The sequence below is a fragment of the Epinephelus lanceolatus genome, chromosome 11 (genome assembly GCF_041903045.1).
Source record: "Epinephelus lanceolatus isolate andai-2023 chromosome 11, ASM4190304v1, whole genome shotgun sequence".
NCBI classification, from domain to species: Eukaryota; Metazoa; Chordata; class Actinopteri; order Perciformes; family Serranidae; genus Epinephelus; species Epinephelus lanceolatus.
In genome coordinates, this window is record NC_135744.1 from 34,720,033 (window position 1) to 34,737,639 (window position 17,607).

The 17,607-nt window shown below is 39.7% G+C and overlaps 1 protein-coding gene across 4 annotated transcripts in view; it reads left to right on the plus strand.

The window, feature by feature from the left end:
• The first annotated feature begins 1,108 nt into the window (after positions 1 to 1,108).
• The window catches only part of aff4 (AF4/FMR2 family, member 4), a 31,214-nt gene continuing 14,715 nt past the window's right edge, over positions 1,109 to 17,607 (plus strand). Inside the window, exons 1-2 of one of the 4 annotated variants that reach the window (XM_033642085.2) lie at positions 1,109 to 1,248; positions 17,336 to 17,465. In XM_033642085.2, the coding sequence (XP_033497976.1) occupies positions 17,340 to 17,465 (126 nt within the window). In that variant the 5' untranslated portion in view covers positions 1,109 to 1,248; positions 17,336 to 17,339. Of the gene's footprint in view, positions 1,249 to 12,517; positions 12,682 to 17,335; positions 17,466 to 17,607 lie in introns of those variants that run through there. The other 3 variants (XM_033642077.2, XM_078172561.1, XM_078172560.1) reach the window with 3 other exon arrangements.

The window sequence follows — 17,607 nt, forward strand, 5'->3', positions numbered from 1 at the left end:
TACTTCAAAAACACCATGTTACTTTGCAAGGGTATGTTGTCTACTAGGGTTATTTAAATTTAATTTGTTTTATTATTTGCTCATCAAAATTTTCATCAAAATATGTGTTGCATGTGTGCAGCTCGCCTAATTTAAAGTGCAACTTTTTTTTAATGCAGAGGGGGCTTGAAATTATGGAGATAAGCTGCTTGATCAAACACTGCTAGTCTTTTGGAGTATAGTTATTGATTGCTTCCATTGAGGAAATTAAATTTAAAGTATCTAGCATAGGCTAATCAAATTAATCAACTAATAAATATGTGTTGTTGCACATTAAAGCATAAAAAGATCTGAAGTGGATGCCAGGAATCAAGCACCACAAAGTTGCCTTAATGGGCTGGTGGAAAATACATTATCATGTGTGTAACTGTAATTTACAGACAATTTATTCAGTTTTATTTTTTTATGTTTTGTTTGCCAAACACGTGTGACAACTGAATTTAGTAGTCTAGTTGCATATTTAAAATTAGATAGAGAACAATGAGACGCTCCATGATTTCCGTGCCGACCGTCAAGTATGAGCAACCTGTGCGTCACACCAAATGTCGCATTCAAAGTGTGTGGGAATTACCACCACCCTTAATGGCCGTGGTGTTGCTGTGAAACAAATACACGGTTAAACTGCACAGTGACAATTTAAAGGTTCAATGGATTTGACTCAGCTACCACATCGGCGATTCTGGCATCCGGTAAGCTGACAACATGTCCGCTGTAATGCTCATAATTTCTCTCAAGTTGTATATACCACCTAAAAGCTACAGTCAGTGGTATTTTTAATGCCCCATTGCTCAAATTACTTCTTTTCCTGTCACGTTTACAAAAAACTTCCCCATTGTGTTTACTTGGTTAGGTAGTCTGTTTATGATATTTCCGACAGTACTTGAAGCCAGCACCGCTTGCTGCCATCCATGCATCCAGTCCTGTCTGTGGTACCTGCTGGCTACTTAACTTAGCTAGCAGCCTTACCTATCAGTCACTTATGTTCAGGAATAATTAAATGAACGTCAGACAAAATGATTTTACTTTGTTTTCCGCTCGACGCGCAGTTGCGTTTTAGGGAGAAGATGGACACCATCCATTCGGTTTTAGTATTTTAGCTGTTATAGCGTTTTGCTGAGTCCATTTTGCGTGTAACTGGAAGTGGAAAAGACAAAGAGAAAAGAGCTTTCCAATAGCTAGAATGGTTTGGGCCTAAAAAGAAGACAAGAGGTAAGGATGGTGCATACCACAAAAGACGCAGTTTGTTTATCAACTGTTATTAGTGGTTATCTGTCATTTTGAGAGAGTGTTAATTTAAATTTCCGCAGAAAATTTCAATGGTTTCGTGGCTAGCCGCTAGCCTAGCCTCCAAACGGTACTAGCATACTTGGCTAGCTAACGTTATGCTAACGCAAAGATGCAGGTAGTCCTGTAGGTAGCGTGTTAGCTTCTTGCTAAACGGGCAGACATTGTAGCTACTTTTTAGTTCTCATTTCGGCAAACGTTGATTGCTGATATGATGATGACGCAAAATTTCACTTTTATTCGTCGCTGGCCACCAGTTATCGAAAAGTATGACAGACATCGTAGTGATAGCGATCATGTTTTTGTTCATGCAATGTTGGCTAACAGGTCATGACGTCTGATGTTTGTGTTTTCTGTGTTTAGCCGTGGCTGACATACCTAACACGCCTAAGTTTGCAAACTAATAGTAGCATGTGTTATCGACACGGAGGCAATTATTTGATAATTGTTGTGTGCAGACGATAAACAGAAGCTGCTCATAGTTTGTTTATCATGCAGATATCTGATATCCACCTCAGATTCGTGGATTAAATTCCAGATGAACTCTTAAAGCTGAACAATCCAAATACAAGCAGCAAATGTTTTACTTGAATGCAGTTTTTCTGCTGTAAAGCGGACAATTTAACTAATCCTAGGCCCAAAACATTTGTCGGTTTTCTCACAGTGACTAGCAAAAACTTTTGGTTTGTTGCCCTGTAGCCTTCTCGCATTGGTATCCTGCATTTATTATGTCAAATCACTCTCAGTGCAACTTCTCAGTCAAAATCATAATGTCTCAAAAGTACTGTTAAATAGGAAAGCATTAAACAGCTTTTGTGTCTAGCTGTGGTCTAGCAGAAAGACAGCTGATTTGCTTTTCCAGGAAGCCATTTTACGTGCCACATTTGGGGGAAGGGCCAGAAAATGCATCACAGGTCCACAGTTAGGTAACCAACCAACAATTAGGATTAGGAATACCACTGCTACATGTTTATATCTAGCAGGGTGTGCTTGGCACACAGAGACGAGGAGGTCGCAATCAACTTGTTTATCTTGGTTGACAAGCCATGGGTGGGGGGAGGCCTAAGGTCATGAACCCATTTATGGCAGGTAGCTGTGAGCTGGCACAACATCTGCAGTCAGGTGGTAGATCGAGGGTTGGGTTGTAAACAAGTAAACAGTTGTGTAGGAAGTAAACTGTGCATGGAAATGTGAGTTTATTTTAAGGTGGACTTTATTCTTTAGACAGTGACAAACTGGCCAGATTAGGGAATTACTCTCTAAAAGAAATGTCAAAGTATTATGTGGTTTTTTTAATACACTAATGAATGCAAGCGGCTCATCTTTAAGCGTAATAGCTGTAAAAGACGTTGAGCATTCCAACTTGCAATATTAAAGCACGAGTAAACAGCTTAACTGAACTATACTATGTCTCTCAGTTGGAGATTTTTACAACATTTTGTGGCACAGATGGCAATCCAACTGTTAGATGCCTTTGCTGAACTTGCCTGAAGTGTATAACATGGTAGCAATATGTCCGAAACTGTAACTGAAACTGATGTTGATGTGGTAGGAGTTGTTTTGGTGATTATCTGGCTATGGAGAAGGGCTGGATGATATGATAAAGATCAGTATCCACATAAACATTTGATAAATACTTACCTAGATGTGGATTAACGAAAGGTAAGTTTCAAATACAAGATGTTATGTAAACTGTTAAATCAAGAGCTCATGTTGCATGCTGCATATAGAGAGACAAGGTAAAAGCAATAGACTGCAAAATGACAGAGCGTCGTAGTTAGGATTAGGGTTGGTAAAGAATCACCACATGAGACATTTGTTGCCTTAAAATTAGGTGACTCGCAGTGCAAGTACTGTTAAATCGCAGCGAAATGAACAAATCAGCTCTTTTAGGCAACCAAAGTATCAACCTAATCGAAATTCTGTTTTATTGTTTGTAATAAAAGTCCACATTCTAACTACTGCAGACCATGTAAACATGGTCAGCATGTTATGGCCGATAAAGACTTTTTTCTCTTGTCTTGTGCTCGCCGTGACGCAGCTCGCTGTGAAATCCTCTTCACTTCCTGTTTAGGTTTTGCTCTGTGGCTTCAGTATAACCGTTTCCTCTGTAGCCAAGCAAAGGGCACATACACATGTTCTGTTTAAATGTTGTGGTGACTTGTTTGTCCATTCCAGACAGAGAGGAGTGAGTGCATGTTTTCTTTGGCTTTGACACATCTATTGTACGTTGCGGTAGTACTACGGTGTGGTTTTCCAGGCTGAATAGTTGGAAAATGAGCAATACATAGCTCCAGACTACTAGACGACAACAAGTAATTGTGCAAGATTGTCAGGATGCCCACCCAAAATGGAGTAGTCCTTGTCTGAATGGACCACATGCTTTACAATAGTGCTTTATTTTATCTTCATCACCTTTATCTCCCTTTTGATTATCGAAATCGAAAAAGGGTCAAAGCAATGATCTGTGTTTGTTTATTGTACAGATACGTCTGCATCTTAGCAGTTCTTGTCTTTAACCCTACCTAAAATAAGAGCTAATTGTGTCTTTAGCTGAGGCCTGTATGTTTATAATCAAATCTTATTTCCTTTATAAAGAGAAGCTTGTCGAAAGTAAGTTGTTTGAAGGCTCTTCCAGAGTCTGCCAGTTTAATTAGCCCGAATCTAATCAGACATCAGCAGCTCTTTTTTTATCCCTCTGTACTGTTGCTCACACAGCAGAAAAATATGCTACTCACTGTGTCCTGACCTCATGCATCTGTTCTTCGGCTTTTGTTCTCTAGGATGTGAGTTAAGCTCTCATGTGGCCATATAGTCCGGTGGAAGTGAAGCTCATTAAGGCCATTTCATTTCACAGATCTGGCACACATCCGTGGTGCGAGATACTGCGCTTTAATATCAGTCTGGAAATGAGAACGTTATTAGACCAGTGCGCCAGTAATACTTCCAATAAAACGCAATGAAATTCATTGGCATAGCATTTTTCACAGCAGGGTAAGTGCTTTCCAGGCAATAACAAATGGATCAGTAACATAAACAGTCAAAATTCCAGTTAGTGAGATGGATCCAAAAGAGTAAAATGAGAAGCGCAGCAAGTATTGATTTATGTTATATACAGATAAAACTTTTGTAATAAGTTATTCAAGCTTCTGCAAAGACACCTGCATGGCAAATACTCAAATTATGAATCACACAATTTAATTTTTCATCAACTTGTCTCCTCTTTCACCCATGTGTATCAAAGTGCATGCTTGGGTGAGTGTGAAGGTTTATTTAGAGGTACAGAGTAGTAAGCTATAGGTTAGCGTGTTTCTATTTGAAGACCAGCAGATATCCCAGTGTCAAATTTAGCCCGGACTGCTCTCTGAGGAATAAGATTGTGACTGATGTACGGAAAACTATTACACAGCTCAGAAATCCGTATGACTCCTCAATAGGGTTGGGGTCATTTTTAGCTTTTCTTGTTATCACGAGTGATTAATAGGAATGACTGCATGTTAGTGCTGTTTAAAATGCATGATGCATTCAGTGTCATGTTTTAGTAGGGTTTTGTAATTTTCTGATTAAGGAAAGGTTAAAGTTCCAGTTTGTAGGATTTAGAGGGATATATTGACAGAAATGGAATATAATAAAATAAAGTATGTTTTCTTTAGTGTGTAATCACCTGTAAATAAGAATCGTTGTGTTTTTGTGACCTTAGAATGCGGCATTTATATATACACATAGGGAGCGGATTCTCGTCTACGTAGTCGACCACGTTGCGCCACCATGTTTCTACAGTAGCCCAGGAAGAACAAACTTAACACTGGCTCTAGATAGGGCTTTTTCATGTTTTCGCTCAGCCATTGTAGGTAGCGACCCCTCCTTCACGAGCCAAACAATGTTGGAAAAACACAGATTTTTAAAGTGAAACTACTGTATTCTGTATTTTTACTGCTTTAAATCACCGGGTCCATTTGTTTTGGAGAGCAAGAGAACTCTGTGGATAATTCAGCTCCCAGTAAAAACCTCCCGAATAATGCACATTTAGGGAATCCTACCACACATGAGAAGTTTCATCTGGTCGCAATCTGCAGTCCTCATCACTAGATGCCACTAAATCCTACACACAGCTCCTGTTAAGTGGAGCATTTCATGGATGTGTGCATTAATGGCTTCAAGCTAAAAGATGCCACAAAGTTGAGGGTTAATCTGCACGACCAAGCCAAGATGGGTGTCATATACCAAGTGTTGTGTGTCTTTGCATTACATTACATTAGTGAGCAATAATCAGTGAATTATTAAAAGCATGTTCGCACAAAAGCTTTTATGTAAACAGTTGACGTGGCCCATCTTTGCAATATAATCGAAGTTAATGAGATATCTTTCACACATTCACAAAAGTGCTTCCTACTGTTATTATTTAAACAAATAGCCAAACAAACTATAATGATTTTGTATTAAAAAGCTTTAGTTACAATTGTGTGACATATCAGTATATTCTCATTATCACTTTTGTACTAAGAATTCATTATCTTTTGTGCCTTACATGTGCTCGTAAGACTTATTTTACTCAAGTCTGGATGATTTCACTCTTCACTGTAAGGATCTAACAGGCAAACATTTTCAGTTTCAGGAGGGAGCTGCCCAAGATTGTAAAAGCACACTTAATCTCAGTGTACTGTACATACTGAAACATGCTGAGTTTGAACTGTAGTTGCATCATACACTATGGTATGCTAAATCAATATTGGCTCAAAGCCAGGAGAGTGATTGTAAATTGTTAAGTCTTACAGTAATTCAGATACAGGTGATGAGGGTCATGCAAAAATAAGTAAATGTCTCTCGACAGGCTTGGTATGGACACTGACGAGCTCGAATGACGCAGGCTCTTTAAAAGCGCTGCCAAGATAATAAAGGTTGTGTGTCATGTTCCACTAACAGTACCCTGAACATTGTGGTCTTTGTGTCAACGGTGTGAGCGAGTGTGTTTTCTTACTGAGCTCGTCCGCTCGTTTTTTTTGTTTTTTTTTTTCAATTCATAATCCACATGAACTTTCCAAGTGGTCACAGTTTAGCTCTGTGTGCTGTTGAGGCTAATTTACCACAGATTATTACACTGTGTTGATGCTTGTTACATCCCGTTGTGGTGCCTTATCTAGTTAATACGTCAATGTTAGCCTGAAAGCTTTGGGAAAGTTCCTGTTGAAAGTATGCTTCTGGTTGTTTGTTTTTTTTTTCCATTTGATTTTATGGTCTCGGCATGAAGACGTCACTGTCCTAGAGGCATTTGGGCCATTTTCAAAACACACATTGGGCTTCAGAGTGTGTTGTGCTCATGGTAAATAATACTTCGCTTCTCAGTAAACAGGTTAACTGGATGTGAAATCTAAAAGCGCTCCTAAATTAATGTATTATTAATTAGTTCTCAAATGCAAAACAGTCACAGCACTTGGCTCTTATTGGTAAATGCTACCAGCTCCCTCCGATTCAGATAATGTACGCCTGCTGAGTGGAGGCATTCCAGGCAGTGAGTCAGTTCAAATGCTTCAAACCTGCCTGAATGAAAGGATATAAGCAGTTGTTTAGAGAACGTGCCAATCAAGTCTCAGAGACTTGTTTTGATATGGTAATTAAAGCTGAAATGCAAGCCAAATAGAAATACTGAAGGGTTTTTACTGAAGCACGAACTAAAGAACTCTGAATGCTTAATCCTAATTTTGACATCTTCTTCCTCAAACATCATCAGCTAAATACTTTGACATAAAAGGCGCACAGAAAATTAGACTCATTCATTTTTTTACCCCTATTGTGACAATGAGAGTGTGTGCCATACGGATAGAGGAATAGGTCTTTGCACTTGAACGAAATCTACTGTATACTACCATTTGTGTTTTTCAAGAGGAAAGTTATTCGATTGTTAAAGTGTTGATTTAAAGTTACTGCTGTTGAGATAGAATGAGAGTAGAATGGACATTCCCATTCAAGTCAATGTAGCAGCATGGTTAGAGCGGCAGCCATTTGCATTGCAACAGTTGTAGCCATAAACTATAAAGATTGACGACATGACAGCTCCCCAAAAGTGAAGCCAAAACATCTTGATGGCCCCCTGCTGGCTGGCTGCAGCATGGTATAAACTCCAGCTAGCTCCTTCATGTTAGCGGATGGGACATGAGCCAAGCTAAAAACTCAAAGTACACGTCAAAGATATTTTTTTTCAAAGATGGTTTCTGTCATTTAAGGTAGTCCTTAACAGCCAATATATGTTAAAAGTGTTTGTTTTTCCTGATAAGTTTGATTATAGCAAGTCATTTTATGTGGAAAAAGAGGCAGACTGAGGTCATGATTGACAGCTGTGTGTGCCAGTCGATATGCTCACTATCATTGGCACTGGGTGCGATTGGTTGGATAGGTCTATGGGCAGGAACTCAGAAATAGCTACTGCGCGGACTCTGGCTCTAAATGACTTCACCATCGCAAGATGGCAGCAGCTCTATCCAGGATGTTTTGGCTTCATTTTTGTTCAGTGGGAATGAGTTGAGATGTGTCGTCCATCTTTTTAAACAGTCTATGGTTGTAGCAGGTTTACTTCCATATAAATGAACCTACTTCCAGCAAGTCCCAAACTCACTGATGGGAATGTTCTGTAGGAACGACCAAACTAGAACTGTAGTAATACATTTTAAAATCAGCAGTCAGTTACTTTTAAAATATGGAAACTGTTATTTCGCTGTTTCTTTTCTTGCCATTGGTAGCATGTTTGTTGAAACATGATGTAATGTTACCGTAGCTGCCTCCAAAGAAAGACTTAGTGCCACTGCTCAGTGGACAGCCGAGAGGCAGACAGAGGCCACATGGATGAATGTATCGCAGCATATTTTACTTGGTGAATTAAGGATTTATTTCAACCAAACCAGAGCTGGTGATTGTTGGAACAGTGGGCTGACTAAATAGAGGATGTGCAAGACTAAGACAGTTTCTGTGAGTTTTTTCCTTGTTGTTTCTGTTGAGTTTGAAATAAGCAGTTTTACAATGAGTTAACAAGGCAATTAAGCTTAAATGTGAAAGAGAGACACTTGGATTGTTGTACTGTTGTACTTTTCTGTTTACTAATAGTTGTAAGAATAGGCCTAAACAGAGATCTCAAACTAGTGAGTGTGACATCAAAACAGCTAACAGATATCACCATTTTCTTTTATTCTCGTCAAATGAGGACAGCAAACAGTATGGTGTCCAATTATTCTATATTTATAGTCTCTGCATTGTCAGAAATCTTTATTTTTAATCTTTCTGGCCATTTCTGATAGAGACCACATCGCAGCAGCATGGAGTCTTGACAGCACTCGCCCCCAAACAGCTGCTTATATGAGGCAGGTTTGCAGCATTTGAATGGACACTCCCTCTGGAATGCCTGCTGTCAGCAGGTTTGCTTCAAAAGCACCATGGGAGGTGGCACTGACCGCCCATCTGTACCCATTACTGAGAACTTGTTGTTCAGATGCATTTTGAAATTCCCTTTGTAAACAGCTTGTGGATGGATGATGAAGGAAATGATCTGTAGCAGTTTTGAAGGGGTGTTGTATGAAAACATTGACTAAACATAATGCTGTATTTATTTTTAACACCCAAGATTCACATGAGAACAACTTTGTGTTGTTACGTTCACTTTTTTAACTTAAAATCTGGCCTTTATTTGATTATCGTAGTATTAAGATTATAGACTCTACACTAGTTTGGTGGTATGACATTGTTCTGTAGGTGCTGAGTTGCAGTTTCTACATAATGTGATTTCTTATTGATTGAATCGACCAAGGGTAGTAGCCTGCTTCTATTTATAAAAATAAATGGCATATTTAATTGATGTGCTTAAAAAACTGACTACTCCACACAACAATGAATTTAAAGAGAGAGATAGAGATTATGAAAAGGTGGTTTTAGATTCAGTATTAACTTGATATTATTCAAAAAGTATAGTAAATCCAAAAACATGAGATCATAAAGACACGCAGCCCTCCTCAGTTCTGTGGACCAGCAGAGTTTCCTTAGACAACATGTCTACAGACACACAGCGCATTTCAAAATGTCACAATAAAGTGATTGTAAACTGAGTCAAAGGGAGTTTCCCACGTCTGGATTTCACCATTTATTTCAGGACTGAGTCTTCGGGATTGTTTTTCTCATACTCACTTTGCATTATCCCGTCAGTGACACCAAATTAAACAGCACATCATAAAGATAACAAAATGTTCTGACAGAATCATTATGCGTGTTCCCCAAAGTGGAACAGATGTTTTGGGAAACTGTAATATTCTTTATGATTGACTTTATTAAGTAAGTTATTGCAACAAAAATTCTTAATGATCAAATAAAATACAACATTCATAATTTACTGCAAATGTAAGAGAGACAGAAGATATTAAGGTGAGAACTACATGAGAACGTGATGTTATCAGAGACTTTAAAGTAACATCTAAAAAAGAGGTTTAAAGGTGAAGGGGGCATAGGCAAGTATTTTGTATGCACATGCGACATAAAATGTACAACAAGCCCCATCCTTCGAGCTTTGATTTGAACAAGGAGAAACTTTAAAATGTGAAAAGGGGGGCATCCTGATAGCTCACATATACCATTTAGAGGACATACCTAGACCCTAGTCTAAATCTGTTAAGCATTCCCACCACAAACAGAACTCCTACATGAAGGCAGGGTTATTGTCACTGCTCCGTCCAGCTTTCACTGTATTTCCTCATTACTGGTGACACAGAGGAACGTCCTTGATACACGTCAACATTTTTAGAACAAGAAAGAACAGGCTGGAGTGACAGTCCTTGATGGGATATTTAAAAATAGCGGGTTTGTGCATTGAGTCCTTGTCAAGCAAGAGCAGGGGTTTAGTGTTGCTGGAGCGCACCAGAACTACACAACACCATGTTTTTTCTCCATGTTAGGATTAGAATTTGCTGGTTGGAATCCACATACATTTTCTAAACTCTTAAAGATCCAGTCATCATTGAAGTGTGTGTCATTCAAGAGAGACAGTCAAATGTGTCATTTAGGGTATGTTGATTAATTCATGCTATGTATTCATGCATTGAGTAGCATTACAAGTAAACGTTCCACCTTATAAGTCGCCAGTAGCTGCTGGCAGTCGCCATAGTAAATTAAATTATTTTTCCTTAGTCTATAGCTGCTGCTAGAGGTGCCAAAATATCTGTTTATTGTACAGTTATAGTTTACTAAATGTATGAAAAAATGGCCAGGGTATGAACGGTGGTTACACAACTTTGAAAACCAGTTACATCTCAGCTCCGAGCAAGAGTGATGGTTCTCTGCTGACCAGTTAATAGACTGCAGTGTTTCTAGATCCACCTTTTAGTACTGGTTTAGTGTGCTAGGTACCTCAACACAGGGCTGGCCAAAAAAAATGAGGACGGTTGTGACACAACGGAAATGAAAAAATAACCTTTCTTATGTGTACCAAACTGATCTGAACTGCACTGCTTGGTGGACAAGGCTTAAAGCTGAGTCTTTATGGCAGCAGCCAGGGTTTGAATGCTGCATGTCATCCCCTCTCTATCTGTTTTTGTCAAATAAAGCAGAAATGCTGAAAAAATAAGTGAAAAGGGAAATGTGGAAATCTCAGGATGAGCAGCAGACTGAGAGACATGCAATAGTTATTATATATATTACATAAGAAGTAGCCGAACTAAACACAGACTACAGAAAAACAGTGACTGCTTTAAACTGTGCTAAATAAATACTGGAACAATCTTTTTAAGAGTTTCAGGTGCAGTATAAAAGATGATTAGCTATAAACATCTTTTACAGGGGGCCCTGCCAAAGGATCTGGTTACTGGTTATCTATAATATATCAGGGAGCCAGATCCAAGTGTTCTTCAGAAGTAATCAAATCTTTAAATCAACCCTAAACATTAACAGGAAGCTGGCAGAGAGATACCAGAAGTGAAATGGCATGATGCTGCCAGTTTTTTCTTCTACATTTAAATTTTAAAAAAAAAGAAACCCTTGTGACATGTCATGACAACACATTTGTCAGCATGTGTCATCATTTTCTATCGCTGATGAAAACACCTTGCATTAATTACATGTGCCGGAAACTGCACTGTCTCTTTAACGGGCCGCTCGGGTGCTCTGCCCTGTGCTCAGGGCATAGTGGGGGAGGGAGGGAGGTTGTTGACGGAAAGATGGCTCCCGATTGGCTGTGCCTTGCTGAGGGCAGTGACATCACATGGAGGAGAGGCCCTGTGGTGTAAAATAACATCTCCTTTTATGGGACGAGGTGGACCGTTCCATTCAGGCAGAGAGGGGAGATTATGGGCCCCTCTCGCTGCTCCCTTAGTGCTGTCCTCCTCCCTGTAGATGTCCTCCCTAATGGGCCTGTGTTTTGTAAATTAATAAGGCTAATTTATTTCTTTTGTATTCATCCTCTCTTCTAAACAACCTATTTTATCAACTTCTGTTTTTCTACCTTCAATTTTGAGTTTTAAGCTGTAATAATAAACTTTTCTATCTCTTTGCTCATCTCTCTTCTTTGATTCAGCCTAATACTTCAAGGCGTAATTAGTCTGATTAATTGTTAGAGATGCTGAGATGTATTTAAGTGTTTCGGCAGTCTTTACAAATGGTTCCTCATCACTATGCTTTGATGTTGCTTTGAGCATTGTGCCTGCGTAAGTGCCTCCTTTAGATAGCTCATATGCTTAATTTACTGCGATTAAAAGATCACTCTACCCCTTGCTGGGCAGTTTTTCCTCATAGCTGAAGATTAAAATTGGCCCACACAGCGCTGTTTGCATTTAAAACAAGAGGCACCACCAGGACTGTCCACACTCTTGTGGACAGCAGACCTGCCAAATCACTCTTTTTATTCATCCCATTTTTCTCTCTCACACTCGCTCTTAACATTTACACACTCACCCACCCCCAGCCTCTGTTCACCTCTCTTGTTCCCCACTCGTGCTTTAACCTCTGAACACCACACAAACAGAAACAAAAGCTGCAGCTCCCCTCAGACTTCACCTAGCATGTGACTTCCCCCCGCTGCTTGCCGACGTGGTATACGCCGAGAACGAGCAGTCACCTCCCCTCCCAAGTCAGATTTGTCACCACTCCAAGGAAATACACTGTACCTTTCGAGTCGAGTAAAGAAACTGTAGTTACACTCTCCCAGCTGGACGCCCACAGATAACATTTAGAGGGAAAAAAGGGCCAGGGTGTCTTCGCTGGAGGAGGTTGGCGTAGAAATTTAGGCTGACAAGCCATAACGAGAATACTTCTGAATCCCTGGGAGATCCTTTGAATCCTCCTCCCTCCTCCTTCCAATGTTTCAGTGGTTGGGGCCATGGCCTCTCAGTCAGGGTAAGAAATGCATGGCTAGTTGGCTGCTTTACTCATTTCTCTTGGTGTCTGTAAAGACTAAAGCACTTTACCTCATTTTCACTATGTTGTACAAGTCCTGCTAAAATGTTTCTGGATGGTCTTCCCATATTGGCTGTCTCACTGAAGTCCAGTCCTGTGTTCATGGTGCTCAGATGACCATCAGTTCTTCCCTTTTTTGAGGATCGTGTTAAAGACGTGGCCTGGCTGTTATGTTGTGAATTAGAAAGAGACAGATGAGCTGATTAATTTAGGTACAGAGTGAACTGCCTTTTCAACTCTGCAGACTTTGACCTTTTCAGTCTGGCACACTGTTGAATGATTACAATAGACATGGCTGGCCACCACTCTCTGATAATTAATGTCATTTAAAAATATTCTGTAACAAGTGATTTGCTCTGACAAACTTTTTCTTGTTTTGAAACAATCTTCATTGCCTACCTTGCTATATTGGCAACTGACCAGCTACATAAGGCTTGGGCCTTGAGTGCAGACTTGACCAAAAATTTAAAACAAGGCTCGTTTATGATCTGCAGCTCCAATCATTTGCTCTTGAAACAAGTATAAAATAAATTACATTGCTTGTTTTGGGTGTTTCCCAAAATGGGCTGATGCAAGGATAAGGCAAAAGTATGTGGTTTCCCAGAAGGCCACAGGTTAAATGGCATCTGATTTTGTGGGTATTGCATCATGTTTTATTTATACAGCCTGCCATCTTTGTTAATGCCCAGGAAATACACAAGAAATATGCTCAGTCGTGCTCCCTTTACCAGGGACGGAAATCCCCCCAATACATGGCTTAAAAAAAGAAGATATTTGATATGAAACTGATATAAAAATGTCGCGTTTTTCTGGCAATAACTAATTCCGGAGCATTACGACCACAGGTGCATTCAATTTGTACTGGGAAGTCTGAATTTCTGAGTTTCCAGTTGCAATTTTTAAGTGAAACGCCAGCGGAAGTTGGATTTCGACTCCGAAAGTCGGAAGAACCTCACCAACCCCAACCCCGAAATCAAAAAAATACTGCTCTGTGCGTCAACAGTATTGAAAGCTGTAATAATATACTGTTTATAAGTACTTATAAGTCTTGTTTTTGTCTAACTGAAACAGTCAGTCAATCTGTGGATGTGTTGCTACTGTGTTTCGAACATGCAAAATACAGCCTAATGCATTTTTATCAACTGGTTTGCTAACTATAGCTAACCTGGCTTGAACTTGTATTGCACACATCATTTTGGTTTTCTGCCTTGTGTTACTGGAATGCGATCAACTCGCATGTAACATCATTCCCAGCTCCGACATCCAACTTCCGAGTAAATGGAATGAGGCGTATGATTAAGGATATCCTCGTCACTGTGCTGCAGTGGTTGCCCTGTCATGTTTGACACTATCTCTGTTGCATATGGTTATTTTTGTGAAGGGGTGGTTTTTTTTATGTGTCCATGCTGTCTTTTGTGATTTTAAGCCATGCTTAGCAAACAGTAGCTTCCGTCCACCATATTGTAAACACTGCATAAGTGAGGCAACATGTGGGAAGCCTGTGATCCAGACACAAGTGAAGTTGGTGCAAAGTTTACAATATTTAATAAGTTAAAATGAAAAGTTTCTTTGAGAGTTTGTGATTCAGTACGTCCACACATTTGATAATTCAGAAAAGTTTGCTCTCTATAGGACTATTCACGTTTACTTGTCCTCAAAGTCATGTGATTTCCTCCAAACAAGAACTCTTTAAGTTTTGGTTTTACACCTAATTAATAGGAAAACTTTTCTTAAAGCATTTTTGCAATATTTACAGTAAGGCATTGTTGAACTGGTTTTAGTTGGCTTCCCCATATAACCTAGTTTGAGTTTTGAAGCTGGTCTAAGGCCAACTTAAAAACAGGTTGTGCTCAGAAGCTTAATCCAAATTCACACGGTCACATTGTGTCGCCAAGTTTCTCCATATTCTTTCTTCCGTTTCGTTACCTGGTGTAGTTATTTATTTATTCAAAACCAAAAGCACACTGTGGCTGTTTTCTCTCTATAAAGGGGGCCAGAGTGATCTTTGAAAAGCAACATGGGAGACAGAACCAAGACAGATTCTTTTAAAATACTTAATGGTATTCTGCATTTGCAAAGGCACAAAAGCAAAACAGACTGCCAGCTGGTAGGAGCTTAAATGCAAGCATTTATGCATCAGTATTGTTTAAACCAATAACAGACACTTAAGAATCCTGTCCTGTTTTCCTTAAGTGCTGTGCTACAGTATGACAGGGTGTAACCCCCTGTTCTGCAAATAAAAACCAACCGATTGGGTCAATTAGTTTGGGCAGAATGGGCATGAGCAGTGTTTACAAAGGATTCTGTGCCTGGGGCGTTTGACCATTTAGCACAGTGCTAACAGTGGGCCATTCACACATTCAGCCCCTCTCCAAAACTGACATCGACAGGCTCATTTACATACACATAGTGCCAGCATACTAAAAGCACCCTTAGTACATAATCATTTTGTTGAATTGTCTTACCAGCAGAGCAAGTCAGACATTTCCAGGGCATGAAACCGGGTTTTTCTCAAACCAAAGACAACATTTATAGCATGAAAGGCCTTCAAATGATAGTCGTCAGCTGGGTGTCAGAGCAGGCAAAATAACAAACATCAAGCAGAATTTACTAGGATGTGGCTGGAGCAAATCTTCCGCTCCATTAGCTGTGTGTGGTAGACACTTGTTGTCTGTTCAAGGAGATCAGCGGTCTGTTCACTTGTAGCGAGTTTGTTATCATTCATTTTTACTCCGACAGTGTCTGCTGTTTGGTTTTAGACAATGTGTAGTCTAAACTTGGGTCTTTGCTGTGCTGTAAGTCAAATAAAGTCCAGAGATGATAACAGTGGGCTGGTGATGGATACCCCAAACAATGTTTTCTTCTTTCAACCTCTGCTTATGTAACTGGTGTTAATGGTGTGTCTCAAACAGTTTACAGAGGCCTAGGTCACCTCATGAGCTTTGGTTTAATGAAGCCTAGCTATAGTGTGTAAATCACGTAGCCTGTTATGAGGAATGACTCATAGCTGGGTGTTGTTGATGATGTAAAACAGGCAGAGGCTTTGTAAAGATGTTGGTTGGGAAATTACTGTTTAGACTCACTGATAAGCTTAGATGTAACCAGTCAGAGGTTTTTTAAAAGAAAATTTTGCTCAAGTGCTGGCAAGATTAAGTCTCCAAACATTACTTTGTGATTGATAGTCCTCATCAGTTTTCATGTAAGAGCAGTGAGAATTCCTCCAGGAAACTCTCAAAGTCTCAAACATGAAGTCTACATTTCACGTCTTGTTCAACTCCCCTGTGTGTACTTTTATTTTCTATCTACTTCTTTCTGAAATTCATTTCCAATCTGCTTCCTTTCATCTTTTCATTCATACTTAGGAAAGACTGAAAACGCCCCTGTGTGCCGTGTTTATAATCTAGGAGGAGGCCGGGTGGTTGGTGTGTAATCGCACTCTGTCAACAGTCTTAAAATCATTGTTGTCATTGGAAGAGCCTGAAGCTGCTGGCTTAAACCGGGAGGCGACACGCCTGAGTGATAATTTGCTTGTTTCAAGTTTTAAAAGCTCCATAGTTGCTTTCAGTTAAACGACTCAGTGCTCTTTTTCAGGCTGGTTGCTCCTTCAAAAGAGACACACAGTTGTTTGGTCCAAATGCCCATGTTTTAATACTCTAAGTGGCATCCAGCAGAAAATTTATGTGAAAGTTTTACTGTTTGTGAAACACATTACACAGTGTACACATTTGGTGTTGTTAAATTCTCCGATGTGAATCCATATGTACAGTTATAAGGTCTTTCTGTCCCCGAATAGCTCTCTGCTTTTATGTTTGCAGTACACACATTATGCTCAGGACAGTCAGGGCAGATATGTGTGTTTAGTTAACAGTTATGGAGCCAGTGGCTTTGAGCTGCAGTTAAATTGTAGCGGGTTATTATTTAATCCTAATCACAGCCTGATTTACCTTTATGCTGTTCCTGGGAAGACTTTCATGTTGTTTTCATGTGGTGTTAGTGATGCTTTTACAGTCTACTTAAAAGAAACCCAAACATTTCTGTTTAAATGATATATTTGGTGAGTTATCAACCACACAAATTGTAGCTGACGGACTTCTAAATGCATGTCAACACTGAAAAAGTCCATTAGTAGTTTCAGTTGGGGTACACATTTACATTTACCATCTGTACAAGCAGATTATTTGCAGTACAAGTAGGCTACTGCGCATTGTCTAGACTAGTCTAAGCCTATTAGAGACTACTTTCTCCGCAGGTCATCTCTGTGCTCCCCTCTGATCGTGATGTGTGGGGTTTCACTAGTTGTGGTTTACCATAAAAACTGACCTTAAGTAGAGAGTAGATGGTGGCAGCCTGTCTGTATGATCTGTGTTGAATAGTTGGATACTGGTTGGCGTTCATTTCTAAACCAAGAAAGAGTATGTTTTAGGGAAATTCTTCGAGGCTCATCAGGCGTTACTTTCATGAACATGTTACTTTCATGATACTGCGTCTTTTTGTAACCATCTTTGCAAAGCTACAAGATAAGACGTCTGTTTGTTGTCTCCTCTGGGCGTGTTTTAATGTTTACTCGTTCTTGTTGTTGTGTTTGCTTTATTAGCAACATGAACCGTGAGGACCGGAATGTGCTCCGAATGAAAGAAAGAGAAAGGAGAAATCAAGAAATCCAGCAGGGAGGAGGAGAGGCCTTTCCAGCTAATTCACCTCTCTTCCCTGAACCCTACAAAGTGGTAAGTTTGTTTATCTCTCATGCAGTGTAGCCAAGTAATTGATTAGTCAGTTTGGAGGAATTTGTCACAGTGACAAGAGGTGAGAGCTGCACATACTACCAGGAGCATTTGTATTAATGGCAGTTTTGTCACCACACACCTA